Source organism: Trachypithecus francoisi, unplaced genomic scaffold (genome assembly GCF_009764315.1).
Source record: "Trachypithecus francoisi isolate TF-2019V2 unplaced genomic scaffold, Tfra_2.0 Lachesis_group6, whole genome shotgun sequence".
NCBI lineage: Eukaryota > Metazoa > Chordata > Mammalia > Primates > Cercopithecidae > Trachypithecus > Trachypithecus francoisi.
In genome coordinates, this window is record NW_022681471.1 from 128,039,896 (window position 1) to 128,061,150 (window position 21,255).

Below are 21,255 nucleotides of genomic sequence, written 5' to 3' on the forward strand. Positions count from 1 at the left end.
AGGTTTAAGTTTTGTTTGACTTCATGTTCCTTGTCAGATAATGATCTGTAAATAAGCACAATGTTGTCATGTTGGATACATATACACTATCAGATATTTGTTTAAACATGAAACTTTTAAGTAATGCTGTAAAAATGACTGCTGAGGTATGCATGTATTTTGTTATTAATTAGTACTTTTGTTTATATTATTCATGAATCCATCCATCTGTCCATCCATCCCTATTTACCAATCTATCCATCCCTCCCTTCCTCCTGCTCTCCCTTCCTTCATCCAAACATCCAGCTACCTACTAGTAAGTTAGATATGGTGCTGCATTCCTCTAAGTAATAGTGCTGAGGTGGAGGTCAGTATCCCTTGTGCACTGCAGAGCTACTGTTTTACTGAATCGATAGTGCTCTGAAAATCAAACTATAAAACCATTACTGATATACACGTTTATAACAAAACCCTCTAGAGTTATAAGCTAGGTAAATGAATGAACTACACCCCTAAATTAATTCCTTCTCCTATAGAGAAAAGCCTTTGAAAAAGTTGTTTAATGACTTGGTTGGGGGGTGGGCAGGAAAGCTTTCTAATGAATTCTCTGTGTCATTTTATTCAAAAAAAGTACATTACAGGCACTCTTAGCATGCATATTAAAGTGTATGTATGTAAATTAAGTGGTGAGCAAAAGACTTCAAAACAGCTCAAAAAACCTTCCCCAATTTCCTCTTTTAATGGTACAAATGCCGTGTCCATCAATCTGTCAGAAACCAGTGAAAAGCCCAGCAAGGCCCTGAAAGGTGCTGACTGTCTTAGAGTCAAAAACAAACCACAAGTTTCTAGATGGTCACTAGAATCATTTTCTTTTTCCACGTCCTCTGAGTAAAACATGTGAAATCAATTCATTTTCCGTAGCCTTCTGCATGAGACTCATGATCTGCAACTGTGACGTGAGGCCCCTATCAGTTTTGTGTGTTTAGAGGGACACTATGACTTCAGACAGACTAGGGAAGATTAGCCATGTACAGGATTAAAATGCTCTAACCTGTAGAGCAGCAAGTTGTGTTTACTTTTAACAGCACTTTCATTATGGAAAAACCACATTTAGGTGCCTTAGATGAGACCTGCTTGGGGTATGCTTGCTGTATAATAGGACTCCACACATTGTCAGGAGAGCAAAAGCACAGCGATGTTTTCCCTGCTTTTGGAGAGGCTTCCCCAAACAGGATTATCACGGCACAAAGAGAGTGCCTTTGCTGGCCTGTGTGAGTGATTTTTCCATGTCATCTCCAAATGTGCCGTGTAGAAGAAGCTGCCATTTATAACGGGAACTGATAAACACAGATACAAAAGCCTAAGGAATTCATTGGACCTGGAGGGGATTAAAAGACTTCATGATTAAATGAGCTGGTGGATGAGCCAATGAGCTGTGTGGTGAGCACGTGGCAGCCGGCAATGCAGAGGCCTCTCTTCAGTCCTCTCCTTGGTCCTTTCCATCCCGACACCCGTTGTGCATGGCCCAGCAACCTACTCAATAGGGGATGAGAGGCCTACAAAGCCAACGCCCTTCAGGCGTTGCTGGTTTTCACAGGGATGCCCTCAATTCTCCTTCCTGCAAATGTATTAACTGCTGACTCCTAAAACAAAAGCCGTTGTCTACAGCTGTGGTTGCAAAGTAAGTGTTTCCAAAACAAACATGTGTTGCCGTCCCAGGTGAGGCTTATGCTGTTTTCACTGGCCTCCCATGCCCATATTAACGTTCAATTCTAAATCATCTAGTAGTAAAACGTTCATGGGGTAAGGGGTTTCCAGAATGTTTTGTGACACACCAGTCCAGAGAAATCTTCCAGAAAAAGAAGATTCCTCCCATTAAATGAGGAACTGGGGACCTGCCGTGTACAATCAGTACAGAAATGTTTCCAGAAGTGCTGCCATGGATAACTCTGTAGATGAAACTTCACTGAGGCTTCTCAGGTATGGACACCTATCTTCAGAGCAAATCAATGAAGGTCCCACAAAGCAGCACTCCAAGGAATCTATTTTCGGGAAGTTTTCACAAAGAGTAGCCGAATGTGGCATGACTCCCGTTAATGCAAATGCAATTCATTTGCCTTGTTTTCTTGAACTATTCTGCATCTTACCTGTAAATAATGACAGATGAGGCAGATTTCACCTTAAATGCCTATCCTCTTACATGAATGGTTGCTTACAAGGCATTGAGGCTACTGCTTAATTCAGAACTGAAGGTACCAGCTCTGTGAGGGCACCCTCCGTAGGCCCCTCGGCAACGGGCTCTGCTGATCGCTCATGACAAAATGGCGCCCGAGGCACCTGTGAGAGCTACACAGGGCCTGCTCCATCCCTCTCTCCTTTCCTTTAGATAGAGAGGGGCGTGAGCATATTCTCAATCCTGGAAAACAGAGGTGGGAGGCATCTTGCCTTCCTTTCTCTAAACTGAGATGTCGATGGAGCATGGGCTAGAAGACTGATGTGGCCGTGGGGGCTAGAGAAGAGCAAGAATGTGCTGGATGTGGGGCCTGGCCTGAGGGTGGAAATTACTGGGGCTACTGACACAGTACTTGTCTGAAACTGTGTATGACTAACTCAGTGTTTCTCAATCATTTCATTCATCATCACCCCCAAAAAAGCTTTGCCAGTTATTTTCCCCCAACAGTCTATCTCCATAACATGTTATAATAACACAGATGCACTATATTTTTCTATATGGGTATTGGTGCTTGATATATTAAAAGAAGTAAGGTTTCATTTTCACCTCCCCAAAGCCAATTTTTGTATCTTGGGACAAAATGCATGGACTATTCTATTCAATTTTACTCAGCTGAACAGTTTTTGGAGAACCTACCGAAACCACTCTCAAGGAAGGGTCCCACTGACCCAGGGAAGAAGGCTTCACAGAGTGGGGAAGTAGCCGAAGATTTCAGAGGAAAACACTTTCACTACAAAGAAGAATACCCCCACGCCACCCCTGCTGCCTGGAAGATCACAAATGAACTGTAATCTTCCAAAGTCAACGCACAACATTTCATAACTATGACGTACTTGGGGAGCTGCTCAATTGCATGGAATAATTTATATATTGAAGAATGTGGAGAACAAACAAATGAATCTCTGACAACACTATTCCAGGTAGCAGTCTTTAAATATGCCCTCCCACCAACTTCAAATTTTATAAATGAATGAATCAACGATACCCAGTGCTTGGCAGATAGGACATGCTCCGTCGCTATCAGCTATTATTATGATAATGGTGATCCATTCTGTAGACGTTACAAAAAATTCACTATGAAGTTTAAAATTACACAAACTCGTGTTGGGACTGGGACTAGCACCTTATATTCTAGTGACTATGCCACTAAATATCTCAATTACTAGCCAGGATATTGATAAATTGCAAATTAATGGCATTTGTTTCTTCCTGTTTTTTGGGGGGATTCATCAGAAATGCAAATTTATCTTAGAAGCTGGGCTTTAATAAATAGCTATCAGCAATTCAAGCATGTTAGACATATTTTTAGGAAATTAACACCTACATAAAGTACTGTCTTGGGCAGGCAGAAGACAAAAAGCAGAGCAGACAGCTCTCTGGCCTCCCTGGAGTTCATGGTCTCCAACGCAGGAGACACGCACTGGGGAATCCCTGCTAATCCCAGCCAGCTGTGGGGAGCCCTGTTTGAGGCACATAGTACTCTGGAGCAGGGACAGCAGTCCATTCGCTAGGATTTGGAAGGTGGATTTGAAAGAGTGGGTTTAGGGAAGATGACTCAGGGATGTCTGCTCAGAGGCAGGTCATGGAAGACAGGCATAATTGCACATGATGTTTGTAGCCACTGGGAAATGGAAGGTGTGTGTGGGGTGAGAACTGCAGGCAGAGGGAAGAGCTTGGCAGAGACAGTTACTGGCTGCACTCCGGTGTGGAGAGGCTCCTTGGGATGAGATGGACACGCAGAAGAATAAACAATTGTGCATGTACTGGGGGCAGGCAGAAGACAAGGCCCCAAAAGGAAACCAGAAGTAACAAGTGAGGGAGGGAGCAAGGGGTCAGACTGAGAGGTCTGTGCTTACGAGGTGGGAGGGGAGGGAAGTTGGGGAGGGCGAGATGAGGTCAGAGCAGGGCAACTGGTCATATCAATGTTTTAGAAACATCAAAGAAGCAAAACCACTGATTTACCAAGAAACTCTTACCATTGTAAAAGGCAGTGCCCCCCTACCCTAGCAATATTGTTTATGTCTATTAAGATTATTCGAGAGCATGACTGCTTAATTTTTTTTTGGAAATCCAAGATACAAGTCATTCACTGAAATACCTGGCTTAGTGTCAAATGTTTTATTCTGCAATGATGGCTTAATTCAGATCGGTTGGTTACATGCTACCTGCTATTAAGATGGCCTCATGCAAATTGTCATTCTTTGAAACTGCTGGTATGTGGAAATTGCACAACTTCATGTACAAATGCACATGGAACCGGAGAAACCACTTAGCAGTTACACTGGTACACCACCACCATACAATTACAAAGCAGTCCTGAAGAGATGTTACACACGTGGTAACAAGTAGTCACTGCTGGCCTGTCATTTCAGCAATTTATAGTTTGCTTGATATATATGTCTGTGTGTATGAATCTAAAGAATGAGAAAAATTAATTGCGTAGTGATCCATTTATCAGGAGTCATACTGAATTAAAATGGAACAAAAACATCACAAACAGGTACAGCATGGAGATTCTGTTGGGTTAATGGTCTTTATAATTGCAAAGGAAAATGATGTTACTATCACTTTTGGGTATTCAATTCAGCTTATCTGAAGGGCCTGGAAAAAGATCAAGTAATTACTAACCATACTTGACTTTGAAATGCGTTCACACACCTATCCAGTTGATGTGGGGAGAAGGGAGTGTAGGAGGTACTGTGCTTCCTGTCTAGGTTGATAAAGTCTCCCCTTTCATTCCATTAGCTGTAGGAATACCGGATAATTATGTTTTTTAAATACTACAAGTATAATATTGTTTGTTTGTTTGTTTTTGAGACAGGGTCTCACTCTGTTGCCCAGGCTCGAGTGCAGTGGTGCAATCACGGCTCACTGCAGCCTTGACACCCCCAGGCTCAGGTGACCTTCCACCTCAGCCTCCCAAGTAGCTAGGACTACAGGCAAGCACCACCATGCCCGGCTAATTTCTTTTTCTAGTTTTTGTAGAGATGGGGTTTCGCCCTTTGCCCGGGCTAGTCTTGAACTCCTGGGCTCTAGCAATCAAGCTCCCTTGGCCTCGCTAAGTGCTGGGATTTCAGGCATGAGCCACTGCACCCAGCTAATATTGTTAGATATGTATTCATAAGCCTATGAACTATTGCATAGTCCACTTCTAAATGACAACTACAGATATCTATGAATGGCTGTGTAATTCGTCCATAATCATGATGATTGTTTACTATGGTAGTTATTTTGCGCATATATATAACAGAAAAACAGTATGTATTCAATGTTTCTCTTTATGTTGGGACATGCACTGGCACTTCCTTCTCATAAAAAGAATAGAAGGTGAACAAAAGGCTCTTACAAGATGTAAGAGCTCACTCTATGGTCATGGGGTCACTTACGGGACAAATACAAAGATTAAAACCAGCACACACTGCCAAAAACTATCAGTCAAAGATAGGCAAGCTGTTGATCTGCATTTATTGGATGTCTATTGATGAATAAATAATGACAGCATTCTATATTCCGAGGTCATAAGCAGCCCATATTCTCACTTGGGAACACAACCAGAAACAGTAGTTCCTAGTCATTTCATTGTTCAGGCATGGTTTCTCAGTATTAATACAGGGAGGTGGGGAAGAGGAAAGGAAGACGTGGGGGTGAAGGGAAAGACTGCCCCACTCCTTGCTCCTATTCAGGGATAAATCAGGTGGGAGATGTGCTTCTGTAACCAGCTGGACATCGAGGCTGTGTCCCTGAGAGGTGCCCAGAGAATCCCAGTTTGCACCAAACTCTCCTGAGTCATGCTGGAACCTTCTTTCTAGAGAGTTGTGTTTGGAGAATGGCACACAGACCCCTTGACTCCTGGGCCTCCAGCATCTCCCAGGAAGACTTCCAACAGTATGTGATTAAACTATAGACATGCAGCTCAAATAATTCTCTGGATGAGCCACAGAACATGTCTTCTTTTCTACAGAAAATGTATTTTCTTAACCCTTAGTCAGAATAAGTTAGGGCACTAGAATAAAAATGTACTTATTCAGTAAGCAATTTAATGGTTGGATGTTTTCAAGAAAACTAGTCCCTCCCTCACTTTTTTTTCCCCCTTTTCAACAGAATCAAAGATGCTGTTCTGCTAGTGCAAACTTTTTAGGAAAAGATAAATGTGTGACTAACAGCATACCCCTCACAGCACGTGGCACTGGTCTCTGGAGGCTGACATTCTGCAGAATCGAATTCTGAAGGGAGCAGCCTTGTCCACTTATGGTTCAACAAGGTCCCTGTTGCTGTGCAACGCTCATCTCACAAAATGACCCCGCTTCCCCAGCCATCTAGCTCTCAGTTCACCAAAGCACACACACCCTGCCTGATCCCTTGGACGCCGGCCTTTGGGCATTTCCCGGCCAGCTCCTAAATCCTTGCCTGGAAGCCTGGGAGGCTGGAGCCCATTTTCCAATGACCTTCCTAAATGAACTGCGAATCTGCTGTTGCTGAAGAAACGCACCCTTCTAAGCAGGCCAGAGGGAAGCAACGCTGGTGGCACCATTTTGCGAAAGGTCACCCTGAGCATGGGCGCACAGCTGTGCCACTGCGTAGTTACCAGGTCTCGCGATTCCCATACCAGGTCCAGCACCGCGGGGAGACTTCCTGAGGCCTGCCGGCATAACATGTACAGGTATTGAAGCCCTCACTGTCCCTTTCAAGGACTCTCCAGAAAATTCCGCTCGTAATGGAGGCTACTTTGCGGTTCTCATTCTCCAAGCCCGCTGTTTTTAGTGTGGGAGTCCTCGAGGCACGTTCAGGGGCCCACACAGTCAAATCTACACCCACAGTAATACTAAAGCACCGGTGACCTTTCTATGCTGTGTCGACAGTGGTATCCACAGTACAAATGCAATGTCGGCATGAAAAACAGCCCACACAGCCAGGGCCCGCCTATGCAGGAGGGCCAGCGGCAGAGCCCTGCTGGCAAGCGCGGCGCTCTGCCCCACAGCAGGCACTCGGGAAGGAAGATTAAAGCGCGGCTCCACCTGGGAATATCTGCGCTGAGTGATACACACTCTACTTTTATGAAGCCTCAGCCCTTGAGTTGGCTCGTTTTTTAAAGATGCCGTGAGATGATGAAAAAGGCCCCTAAAGCACGTGTGCCACATGGGGAGGTGAGCCCCTGGTCTCCAAGGAAACCACGTGCTCACCCTGCTCCAAGATCCCCACTTTATCATGGTTTTTCTTTCCCGGAGCCTCATGTTTATTTGAAGGAATGACTGACAGGCAGTGAGTGATGATTACTAAGATTTGGGCATCTGGCAGAATTTTTCTAGAAAATTTTCTCAAGAGAGGGCCACTTCAAGGGAAATAACTCAGTTTGTTGACAAAAATAAAAGTCTGAGTTTTCTAGAGAAATTGAGAATTTTGGAAATCGTGCATCTACCACCACAAGCTTGACAGCTTGCCAGAACTGAGACTTACCTGATGAGATTGATGGCGACATGAACAGATATGGGTTTTTGATATTATTATAATGAAATGAGTCAACATTTTGGAGTTCTAATTTTTCAGCCACCCAGTATTTTCTGAATGAACAAATGCATGATGTTATAAAATCATGCATGGATACAAGATCCATTCAAAGTTTAAGGCTGGTAATAGATTTGAAGACACACGACGAGGAAAAGGTTACTGATAGGGCTTCAATTTCCGCACAGCAACTAACTCTTAAGAAACTATAACTTGCTGAACTCTGGTGTAGTAAAACAGCTACACACAGAAATAGAGCTAAAGAAAGAAAAATAGTTAAAATTATCTTAAAAGACTTAAATATCCCCTCCTTTTCAAACTAGGTTCTGTATAAGAGGCGTGATCTCAGCTCACTGCAACCTCCGCCTCCTGGATTCAAGTGATTCTTCCACCTCAGCCCCCCTGCCCCCAAACCAAAAAAAAACAAACAAACAAACAAACTCGCACTTCTCATTCTCATTAGCCACTTCTTCTGGGGACAGCTCTAGGGGTAAAGAGTCCCACTGTTCCCTACCTGCCGGGTAATCAGATCCCTTCAAAAAGACACTTTCGAGTTTTTGTCCAGTTTTTCTCACTATTCTTAAGGGGAGAGTTAGCACAGCTCGCTTAGGTCCTATCACCAGAAGGAGACTTGGTTCGAGTTTTACATGTTAATATTTGATTGGAGTAGGATTCACCTTAGTGTTGGAAGTAAGCCAGTACCTTGGGGTTTATGTCCCCCTCTCCACTGGCAAGACAGCTACCCTGGCATTATTTCCTGACTGATCCATCTGTTTCACAACAATCTGAAATGCCACCTTGATCCTCGCATAAATCCCCAAACATAACGAGGCTGAATTCACTGGTTATTCTCACTATTCTAGTTTGGGTGAGGGCAAGTCCAAAAATGTGTACACAAGCATTGTGAAGGCCAGATTGGGTGAGGAAGGTACAAGGTACAAGGAAGGTACACCATGTCCAGGGATGGGAGAGTTCACGGGCTTTATTGCAAATTAGCCCAGGCCAAACACTTTTAAAAAGCAGATTCCTCAACTACGGCAATGTTATGCAATGCAGTGTGGGGAGCCATACATACAAATAGCACTAGCGCTACTTATGGGTCACATTTTCTCTGTATTCAATATACCATTCTCCTCCAATCGCAGTGAAGAGAAACAATGCTCAAATTTGCCAATAATCCGTGGTACTACATTAAATGCGATGCTAAACATTTAGCAAGGTTTTAGCCCAAAACAGCCAATAATTATTAGTAATAATTACTAGTCAAAAGCTAAAAGATATTTTGAAAATTGACACAACTGTAAAAGACAACTGGTAATGCAGGACCAAAGAACTTGATATGCACTAGGGTATGGCGGGATAGTGTCCGGATTCTATTTTTACTGGCTAGTTCTCCGAAATCTCGCTATCAAAAAGACTCAGTGAACACAGTATTATTACCAAAAATGCGCAGCTGGTCACCAGCCAACCTAACGAAATACCCCGAGTAGGGTAGTGGCATTTGTACTGACAGTGGCTACTAGTTCTTTTAAAAAGTGTTTCAAGGAACTACGAGGCATGGATTTTTTAAGGCATTTGAGTGACAGTCAAGAAATAAAAAAAAAAAACATGTTTTAGAGCACTGGTCCCCAGCATTTCGGTACCAGGAACCAGTTTCATAGAAGACAATTTTTCCTAGACGGGTAAGGGGTGAAAGGGGCTGGTTTTGGGATGAAACTGTTCCACCTCAGATCATCAGGCATTAGATTCTCATAGGGAGCACACAACTCAGATCCCCTGCATGTACAGTTCACACTAGGGTTCATGCTCCTGTGGGAATCTAATGCTGCCTCTCATCAGACAGCATTAGAGGCGGAGCTAGGTGGTAATGCTGCCTCGCTCGCCGCTCACTTCCTGCTGTGCACCCTGCTTATCCTAACGGGCCATGGAGTACTGGTCCATGGCTAGAGGATTGGGGACTCCTGTGTTAGAGGATCCAGTAAAACGTATATGGAGACTGCAATTTTTTAGTTGACAACATCAGGGAAGTTAAAGGGCCAAAACCTGCACTGCTATAAAGAGTAAGCTGTTAGATGTTTTTTGCTGGAAAGTATTTCCAGAGACATGAGCTTTTTCCATAACACATATCAATCACACACACACGTGTGTGCATGTGCACATGCATGAACACGTTTACACATACACACACGCACAGTGCTGATTAAATGAAGCCTTGTTACATTTTCCATTGTTATACAAGTATCTGCCTTTAAAAGGGAAATAGTGGTCCAGGGATTCATCCATCAGTATTTTCTCCACACAAAGCACAGGGCACAGTGCCATCCTGGAATTTCTCCAGTCAAGCATAAAGAAGATATCTGAAGGCAAGACATATGAAGAGTAATTACGAGAGGACAGAAGTTCATTCTGTTCTGAGATTTGCTGTTTTTCTCTAGCATTTAGTGAAATTATTTCTTCACTTCTCTGCATCTGACAGAGTGCAGAAGGGCCTCATGCCTCTAATTTGTGTTTTCCCAGAGACCCTTGTGCCCCAAGACTGGCTTGGCTCTGGCATAATTCTGCAAAACAGTACAGGGACCCATGTGTATGCAACCTGTGTCGAGGTCTCTGCAGGGCTGTGAACCTGAAATCAACACTGCAATGCCCCAAGTTCCCCAAGAATGACGAGCAGCTCTCCATCAGAGGAGGACAGATTCTGCCTCAACTGTAAGCCTTGGAAACCAGTCTGGAGGAATGCAGGTGGCTATGGGTCTGCCAAGAAGCCAGAACACTCACTGTGCTGTGACCTGGCCAAAGCACAGCTCCACCTCCTATCAAAGCTGATGATGCACTCAAGGGGAGGAGGAGAGCCTGAAGGTGAAAAAGACAGCCTCCTCATTGACATCGCTGCAGCTGTAGTGGCAGGAGATGGAGACAAGGATCATGAGAATAGGTGTCAGTCAGGGTTTGTGAAATAACAATACAGAAGAGGAATGCCTTCTCTATTTGTGGGGAACACTACAGGAAAAGAAAAAGAAGGTGATATGGTTTGGCTGTGTCCCTACCCAAATCTCATCTTGAATTGTAGCTCCCGCAATTCCCACATGTTGTGGGAGGGACTCGGTGGAGGTATTGAATCGGGGGGGCAGGTCTTTCCTGTGCTATTCTCGTGATAGTAAGTCTCATGAGATGTGATGGTTTTATAAGAGACAGATTCCCTGCATAAGCTCTCTTTTTGCCTGCTGCCATCCATGTAAGACATGACTTGCTGCTCCTTGCCTTCCGCCATGATTGTGAGGCTTCCCCAGTCATGTGGAATTGTGAGTCCGTTAAACCTCCTTCCTGTATAAATTACCCACTTTTGCGTATGTCTTCATTAGAAGCGTGAAAACAGACTAATATAGAAGGCCACACTATAGCTGGGAATGTAGGGTTTCTCTGCCAAGAGTTTATAAGAACGGAAAATCAAAGAGCAAGAAATAACTACTAAATTCTAGTTAAGTAAGAAATGACATTGGCTATTATTAAAACTAAATGACAGTGTGTGCTCCAAAATCACTCGGTATTCCTGGCATCTTGTAATCCGATAAAATGGCACATACACGAAAGGTTCAGTAAAAGTTTATGGAGGGGAATTGAGTCCCTTGATGTGAATCTGTTTCTTTACCTACAGAATCAGTGACTGGCTTCTGTGTCTGTTGGCTTCTGCTTCTGTATATCATGCGTTGACAGCCTCTTGATTTGGGTGTGGGGACCAGGGAAAAGTTATGTTCTCAGGCTGGGAAGGATCTTAAAGTTAACACAGCAGCTGCTACCCACAGCCTCAATTCAGGAAGGGAAGAAATGTACAGATGAGGACAAGGGAGGTTTTCAGAAGAGAAGGCCTAAGAAGTGGATGGATAAAGGAGGTTGCTGGTTGCAGATGGCATGTGAGGAGAGAGAATCCTCGTGCAATGAGAAGCTTCAAGGTTGGCTGAGGGACTCCAGGGTGCCTGGAGTGACAGGAGCAGGTTGAAGGAGAATGTGGGAAAATGCTGAGTGTTGTCGTGTTTTCAGAGGTGCTCATGACTTCAGGCAGTGCAGATTATGAGCCTGGGGCTCAGACAAGCAGCAGGGTCCCCAAGAGTAGATTTAAGGTGGGAGAACCTCTATTGAGACTCCTAGTAAGTGTGGCCTGGCTGAACTTTTACATAAGATTTTCTCAAGGCCCTTTTCCAGACCATCGGGCCCACAGCTGTCCAGAAACCAAGATTTCAGTCAGGCATAGTGACGACAAGTAGCAGATGAGATCACCCAGGGGGATGGGACAGAGTGAGACGAACACCAAGAACAACACCTGCACACACACAGACGCTGACATTTGGGGATTGCTGAACTTCCTGGGTGAGAGGAAGAAAGAGAGAAACAGTGGGAGCAGTGGATGAGGGCGGATGGGCATGATGCAGCCAGCAGAGGGAGACGCTGCAGAGGAGCATGGGAGACGGATGTCTGTGGTCTCAGCAGTCAGGAGCGGCAGACGCCAGGATGAAATGCCCCCCAAGGTGAAGGAAAGTGAGGAGACGAGGATGTGGTCAGAAACAGGGACTGTGGCACCTGGCAGCTAACATGGGAACAAGACTGAGGGACACCGAGGTCATCTGGGACAGCAAGATGCCCCAAGGCTAGTGTTCTGGACATGGACGTAAGGCTGCTCGGGCTGGATAAAGGCAGGACCTGAGAACCAGGGGCTGGGCTCCTCAGGGTCGTTTAGAAACAAGAATGCCATGTATGCTGGGCAGGCAGAGGGCCTCTCTTTGGTGCTGGGTGCTGGGCATTCAGAGAAGGGGCAGGGGAGTAACGATGGGGTGTTGGGGAGAAGCAGATAACTGCGGAACATGCCACAGTGGCATGAGGGTTATTAGAGCTGAAGACAGTAAGCATCAAGTACAGGAACAGAAGGCTTCTGCACTCCCTTCCCTTTCTAAGGAAAGCCTTCCAGAAGAATTCAGCCCTCTGCCCTCATACATCCAATGCTCAGGAGTTTCACAAACAGGGAAGTGTGAGTCTTATTACCAAAGATAAGAAGTCAGCACCTGTCGCACCTGGATGAGAAATCACTCTAAAAGATGTTATAAAACTATCTCATCCCCCATCTAGTCTCCTAATGGCCCACTTAGTTTTCCTAAGTCATTTATTCTTCTGTGTGTCCTTCTGCCCCTCCCCCATCCACGTTAAGATGACATACAAATCCGAAATTCTAATTGCCTCCTTGAGTCACATTTTTCTGTGAACTCCTTGGTTGTATGTAAATACAAATCTAACTTTACTCTTGACAGTCTGTCTTTTGTTAGTTTGACTTACAGGCCCCCAATCACTGCACCTAAGAGGGTAGAGGAAACACAATTCCTCTGACAGTGTGATTTGGTTTAAGCAAGTGCCCTCATGCCGGGAAACTCAGGAGGGACACCAAGCCCAAAGGCAAGTTCAATGAAAGAAAAGAAGTGTAAGGATAGTATCCGTGAAGGTCCTTGTTATTATGTTTTTTAAATAACGAAAGAAAGGAGAAAGGGAAATGAATAATACCAAGGATAAGTGACTAGAGGCACGCGTATTTTGTTCAGTGATAATGGGTGACAGGAGGAGGTGGCCTTGAGGCTGGAGCAATGAGGACCCAGGCTGTGGGGCCCTGAGGCCCACAGAGGGTGGCAAACAATGGCAGGTGACGGTCCTCATCCTCTGGAGCAGCTCCAGTGTGGCTGTGCCCCTAACTCAGTGTTGCAGTGTAAGAAGTTGATTCAAGGAACATCTAATCTCCCAAAACCAGAGGCCCAGCAAAGCTCAGTTGGTCACCAAATATTAACTTTTTTTTTTTTTTTTTTTTTTTTTTTGAGACGGAGTCTTGCTTGTCACCCAGGCTGGAGTGCAATGGCACAATCTCAGCTCACTGTAACCTCTGCCTTCCAGGTTCAGGCGATTCTCCTGCCTCAGCCTCCCAAGTAGCTGGGATTACAGGCGTGGACCACCATGCCTAGTTCATTTTTGTATTTTTAGTAGAGATGAGGTTTCACCATGTTGGCTGGGCAGGTCTCAAACTCCTGACCTCAAGTGATCCACCTGCCTTGGCCTCCCAAAGTGCTGGGATTACAGGTGTGAGCCACTGAGCCTGGCCCAAATATTAACTTTAAATTGGACATAAGTAGTATATAGCTATTTGTTCTCTATTATTCTCAGAGGAAAAGAAGTTCCAGTTACAGAGGTCAGCTCACACTGACAGCCTGCCTGCTCCTGCCTGCATTCTTTTGGGACATATGCAATGTATGGTAAGGATAAGTTAAGATGAAACTTTGTGTGAGTTTCACATGTAGTTACAGGTATTAGAAAAATACATATATTTTTAACTAGCTACATCTTTTTTTCATTTTTTTAAAAAATCTACGGAAGAGTTGCAGAGATGCAAAAAGTTCTTCAAATTTGGTACAAGTTGATATGAATTATGCCCAGTGACAGTTTTCTTAATTTTGCTTTCTCCTAAGCCTCCTATAACTTGACATTACTAATTTTTTTATAACTGAACTATAAGTTCCCTGAAGGAATCACATTGGAATCACACCTGGACTTCCTCCTCCCTTACTGCCTATTTCTAATCCGTCACCCAGTACTCCACTGAGCTCTAAAACACAGACATGGCCAAAGTGTCCTTCTAAGAATTTCCAGTAAGCTCAAATGCATATTGCACCATGTGTGAACTTTTCTGCTTGGTTTCCAAAGTCCTTACGATTGATTCTGTGTTGGCTGCACTCCTGTTGGACTTGTCCTGCTCAGCACTAATCCCACCCTCTGTTCTTCTCTGTAAAAGTGCTGAGCATTTATCTCAGGCCCTGTGCCATCCCCAGTTCCCCTATGATGCTCCAATTTGTGCCTGAGTGAACTTTTGGTCTGCCTGTCACACTAGGCAGAGCTGCCTCCCCCAACATTGCACTGTAGAGATGGTCCAGCCTACAGCACAGTTCAAAGAATTTCAAAGAACACCCGTATCCCTAAGCCACCACCCAGAATGTACTCTCTGTTTTTTTTTTTTTCTCCTTTGAGACAGAGTCTTGCTCTGTCACCCAGGCTGGAGGGCAGTGGCATGATCTTGGCTCACTGCAACTTCCACCTCCTAGGCTCAGGTGATTCTCCCACCTCAGCCTCCTAAGTAGCTGAGACTACAGGCAGGTGCCACCACACCTGGCAAATTTATCATCATCATTCTTATTATTTTTTGTAGAGACAGGGTTTCGCTATGTTTCCCAGGCTTGTCTTGAACTCCTGAGCTCAAGTGATCCTCCCAACTTGGACTCTCAAAGTGCTGGGATTACAGGCATGAACCACTACCTGTAAGACTGTATTCTTTTCTTTTCTTTTTTTTTGAGGCAGAGTCTCGCTCTGTCGCCCAGGCTGGAGTGCAGTGGCAGTATCTCGACTCACTGCAAGCTCCGCCTCCCGGGTTCACGCCATTCTCCTGCCTTAGCGTCCCGAGTAGCTGGGACTAGAGGCGCCCGCCACCATGCCCAGCTAATTTTTTATATGTTTAGTAGAAACGGGGTTTCACCATGTTAGTCAGGATGGTCTCGATCTTCTGACCTCGTGATTCGCCCACCTTGGCCTCCCAAAGTGCTGGGATTACAGGCGTGAGCCACCGTGCCCGGCAAGACTGTATTCTTAACAAGGTGATAGCATAATAGTTTGGGCTGTGAGTAGAAATGTCTAAAGGCTGGTGAAATGAGCCCAGTCTACCTATTTATGTGGACTTAGCCCTTATTCATTAAGAAATATGCAGGTTTCCAGGAAAAACAGTAGAATCTACCATGTCCCTTGTTTACCAATTGTGAATATTATCTCACAACTTCAACCGTGGTATTAAACAAAAAAAGACAGATACCGCATATACACAAAACTCGTGCTGGTAATATGAATCTACTCTACCTATTTATGCAGTTTAACATGTATTAATTACTTCCTTGAAAATAGAACAGGAAAACAAAAACAAAAATATATATTTTTTAAACCTGAAATTCAGCTCCTAAAACAACATTAAGAAGTAGAAGAAAACTAAAACATGCAAAGTAGTGATGGCTAGGCTGTAAAAAATTGACTTACAGCCAGGAACGGTGGCTCACTCCTGTAAACCAGCACTTTGGGAGGCAGAGGTGGGCATCACCTGAAGTCAGGAGTTCAAGACCAGCCTGGCCAACATGGTGAAACCCCATCTCTACTAAAAATAAAAAAAAATTAGCCGGGTGTGATGGCGCCTGCCTGTAATCCCAGCTACTTGGGAGGCTGAGACAGGAGAATCACTTGAACCCAGGAGGCAGAGGTTGCAGTGAGCTGAGATCGTGCCACTGCACTCCAGCCTAGGCAACAGAGCAAGACTCTGTCTCAAAAAAAAAGAAAAAAAAAATTGATTTCCGATTTCTGGTTTTGCTTGTAATAAACATCAACCCTAGAAGTGGTATGTAAGCAATGCCATCATTTTTATTTCACAACAACGATGGCGTTTTTGTGGCTGGGAACAGAGAGCCCTGGGGTGCCTCCCAGCTTGGTCTCTCAAGTCCCCGCCAGTCAATGAGTGTGCTCACACTCGCAAGTCTCAGGACCTGGCGTTCGGCACATGGAGGCCCTCTACCCACTGAGTCTCTGGCCTTCAGGGGATGTGTTGGCAGATGTCGCACCCTGCCTGGCACACAGCGGGCAGGTGCTTTCACTCAATGGGTGCTCATTAGCTTGAAGGTGGCTTCTGGGGGGGGGCTTCTGAAGGTGGCCTTATGTTTGCTTTATATTTTTTAGAACAAAATAATGATACATGAATAACTTAGAAAATATTCTCAGTGAAAACTTGATTCTTTAATGTCGGCTCTGTTGGACACTTTCTCCTAGTAAGATGGGAATTAATATTTAACATAATTAATAACCCTTTGATCCTACTTGTTTTTGACTAGTTTCCTATGACTACTACTACTGTGCCTAATTAACCTGGTGACACCTATGGCATGATCAATTCCCTAAGAGATTCAGAAATCTCTTCAGTGACTGCTGATTTAATGGAATGCCCTTGAACTCTGGAGGCATGCTGCCCCTGTGAGCTCACACCCCCACTGCGGCCAAGAGGAAGAGCAGGGCCTGACTGAAGAGCTCCAGGATCATCCACACACCCCTTGGCCACTGCCTCCTGTATTCCTGACACAAACGCCAAGTACAAAACCAGGGCTGCTTCCCTGGCAGGAGTTTGGGAAAATCTTCATTCAGTATTATAATATGCACATCACAGGAGGAAAACCAAAAATGTGTAACTGTCTTTAAGTAAGAAGTATTAGAGATATACACATCTGTAAGTAAATGTAGATTAATAATAAGGAAAATGTTTAGAACTTTCTAAGAGCTAAATGACTTTTAAAAAATGTAATGCTCATTTTTCTTTGACAAGTCTAAAACAAACATTGTCAATGAGAACAACCGGATGTTACAACAGTTCATTCCGTGGGCCTCTTTTTGCAGGGTACCTTGTGAGAGAAAGTCGTGCTCATGAGGGCCCCTGCTTTGTGGGTTTCACCATAACTGGACCCATGCAATGGCAGCATGTGCTTTCCACACACACACTGCTTCTATAAACATTTTAAAACATGGCTCATTGCTTGTGGAGACAGGGTCTGGCTATGTTGACCTGGCTGGTCTCAAGCTACTGGGCTCAAGCATCCTCTTGCCTCAGCATCCCAAAGTGCTGGGATTACAGGTGTTAGCTGCCACGCCCGGCTGTGCATGGTGGTGTGTGCCTGTGCTCCCAGCTACTTGGGAGACAGAGGCAGAAGGATTGCTTAAGCCCAGGAAATGGAGGCTGCAGTGAGCTACGATTGTGCTACTGCCGCCAATGGCCTGGACAACAAAGGAGACCCTATCTGAAAAACAAAACAAAACAAAACCAAAACCAAAAAACCCCACATGGAAACACCATGTTTCCATTAACAGAGTGCCTTGCAAAACAAGGACTGCCTGTACTTGAAATTCCGTTTAATTGCCTTAGCTACAGGAACAGCTTATGTTAACAAGGCAAATATTTTACCTTGTCTTTATCGGTTTGTAAATACAGAACTGAATGCAAGTGCCAACATACTCTGATCGATTCTGACACATGGTGTATGGAGTGCAGTACCTTCACTTTTCTAGTGAACAATAACTCAGGTTAAACAACAACAAAAATGGTGTTTCTGGGAAGAAGACTTTATAGCCTGAAGCTATGGAATAATTCTTTCATAAGGGGGAAATTCTGAGGAAAAATGAACATGTTTCAGTGGAATTTGTAACAGGATGCCAAGCATGCAGACATACACATGTCCAGACATAAGAAGCAGATACATATTCCCACTGGGACCTGTTTCAGCTGCACCTGGAGGCTCAGCACTGACTCTCTGACTTACTAGCTGGGAGGTCTCAGGCACGTCCCATGTCAAGCAATTGCAGTCAGGTTGAATTCAGTAATGAGACTTAAATCAGGAATGAGATTTCAATCAGCCCAGGTATGTGTATTGCTAAGAATGCCCCATTGTCTTTCAATGACTGTTTATAGCTATGGCATCATAAAAGCTACACACCTAGTTTTTGTCCCCAGTTCATGATATAGAGCTCCTAAAACACTTGGAATTTCTGAGTCATTAACAAGCCATTTTCAACCTAATGAGGTGCCTCTGGTAGACCCAGGATAGCTTTAGGACAGTGTCTGGACATCAGAAAGACCAAATAATGCGATTAGAAGACTGGGTCCGGGCACAGTGGCTCATGCCTGCAGTCCCAACACTTTAGGAGGCTGAGGCAGGTGGATCACCTGAAACCAGGAGTTCGAGACCAGCCTGACCAACATGATGAGACCCTGTCTCTACTAAAAATACAAAAATTAGCCAGGCGTGATGGCACACGCCTGTAATCCTGAGTACTTGGGAGGGTGACGCAGGAGAATTATTGGAACCCGGGAGGTAGAGGTTGCAGTGGGCCGAGATCATGCCACTGCACTCCAGGCTGGGCAACAGAATGAGACTCCATCTCAAAACAAACAAACAAAGACTGGAACTTTCAGCCCTCCCCCTCATCTCCAGGGAGGGCACCTTGGCCTGGATTGAGTTCAATGAGCAATCGACAGTGATGTCATCATTCACAGCTACATAAGAAAGCTCCGTAAAAACCTCTACATGAGGGGCCTGGGGAGCTTTTAGTTTGGTGAGCACATGGAGGTGCTGGGAGGGTCACGTGCCCAGAGCGGGCAGGGGAGCGCTGCAACCACCTGCCGTACCTTGCCCAATGCCTTGCTTCCATTTGGCTGTCCCTGAGTTTTCAAGTGTATGAAAGTGTTTTCCTGAGCTCTGTCAGTCATGTTAGGGAATTATTAGACCTGAAAAGAGGATCGCAGGAACCCCCAATTTGTAGCCAATCAGAAGTACAGGTGACCCCTGGAATGTGCGATGGGCGTCTTGTAGGACTGAGGCCTTAACCTTCGGGGTCTGGGCTAACCGTAGGAGTCAGTGTCAGAATTCAAGTGAATTGCTGGATGCCCACTTAGCTTCAGAGAATCAGAGGCCTGTGTACTGAGGCACAGGTTCCGGCTGCCTCTATAGGTTCAAGGTAGTAAGTTGCACCCTGGGCAAAAAACAAAATAAAACAAAACAAAACAACAACAACAAAAACCATGTCTTTCAAGACTACTCCAGTAGCTCAGCTTTATTGGGAAGGAGGTTTCTGAGTAATTTCGCTGAGCTCGTGATTGGTGTCACTGGTTAGTGATGAGAGGTGAGGTCTGAAAAAGACCTCTCACTGAAAGGCTCTTCCCCACAAACCACACAAGTCCTCACATGCAGGAACCCAGGGGAAGCAGGCATTTGCAGGGACTCCCCGACGAATGCCCTCCCCAGCTGCTTACACTTACATCGCTAGCGGGAGCCCCCCTTTCAAGGGTGACTTGCTGTGATTCTGGAATCTGTATCTGCAGATCGTTCAGGCCAAGGACTCCATCTTGGCAGTCACAGAGCGGTCAGAGAAATCTGGAGCCAGGCCCAGCCACCACGAGCAGTCAGCTCCCTAAACGCTCTGCCCAGGTCACCTGGGAAGGAGCCTTGTATAACAAGAAGAGGGAGCCAGGGGCCGTCTCCACTGCATACCCTGCATGGTCAAGAAGCCGCGGTGCAGGACAGGGGGTGCCACAGCATACAAGCCCACCAGCTGCCATTTTCCAATGGAGAAATGGACGGAAGTCCAAAAACTTGGCGATAAGAACCCAATGTCACTACACAAGCAAAAACTCTGCAGTAACCAATGAGCCCTCTATAAGCAGTTGGGGAGGGGAAGTGAGTTTTAGTGATTTACATCTGAACTGCAGTGAATACTCACCTTAAAGCCTGCTCCTAGACAAGAAGACTGTTTTAAGCCCCACATCAGTAGAACCGCCGCTTCCCTGGAAAATGTCTGAATAGGCCTGTTCTGGCACTGTAAGCTTCTCAGACTGTCCCTGAGACCCACTGGATTCTGGTTTCTCCCAGGCCTTGTGACTTAGGTGTGGCCAAGAGTCCTCACAAAATCTTACAACCTGCCCACATACCCAAGTTCTAGGGAGCACTGCAAACTGGCCTTCAACAGCACACACCACAACTTTTCACATTTAGCAAATACTACGTAGATATTATCTGGTGGAACGTGGTCGTGGAACATGGCTTGTGTCACCGGCATCCGCTTACCTTCTCCATAGCAGGAGCGGGAGAGAATCTCTTGGCACAAGCTAGGAAGATGTCGGGGTCTGGCTTGCCATGCTGCACTTCGGGGTCATCTCCCAGCACAATGTGGGAAAACAAGCTGAAGAACTCCTTGTGGCAGCTGGTCTTCATCTCGAACGACGCGGACCCTGAGCTGGTGGCCAGCGCGAAGGGGATGTCGTGTTTCCGCAGGTGGACGATGAGTTTCTCAGCGCCTGTGGAGGAGGAGGGGAGGACTGCGGTGAGGAGCGAGGCCTCCACCACAAGGCCTTCTTCCAGGGACGGTCCCTCCAGCTGTGTGGCAGCACACTCTCAGGCTGCCCCTTTTGAGGAATTTCTGACCTAGGACAGATTGTCTAAAAGGAGTTGTCAGCTCCAAAACATCCCTGCTCAAAATAAAACAAACCAAAAAATCAAAAAAGCTATTGGGGGTTGAGCGATGCATTTCCCAAAGGAACAGAAGAGGAGCGCACTGGGAGGCACTGCTGCTTTGTCTGCTGGGCCTCTTTATGAAACGCGGAGAAGGGCAGCGAGCAGGCCCAGGAGGTGACCGGACCTGGGATCTGGCCAGGGCACGGGGAAGGCCCCACAGCAGGGCATCGCTGAACCATACTTTTATTCCAAAGCAGTAAATACACAAGGACTATGCCTTTGGTGTTTTCTGCAAAAGCGCTGTATTCTACAGAAAACACTTCAATCATTCCTCACCCTGCTAAGGAGAGGAAATTACACAAAGGCCTCCACCAGATGCTGAAGAAGGCTGCGGCTGAGGGACGGCTGCGGCGCTACTTAACAAGGGATCAGGGGACAAAAGAA

The 21,255-nt window shown here is 45.5% G+C and overlaps 1 protein-coding gene across 1 annotated transcript in view; it reads right to left on the reverse strand.

The window, feature by feature from the left end:
• The window catches only part of PUDP (pseudouridine 5'-phosphatase), a 113,912-nt gene that overhangs the window by 11,306 nt on the left and 81,351 nt on the right, over nucleotides 1-21,255 (reverse strand). Inside the window, 1 exon segment of the mRNA XM_033201714.1 lies at nucleotides 20,425-20,654. Coding sequence (XP_033057605.1) covers nucleotides 20,425-20,654 — 230 coding nt within the window.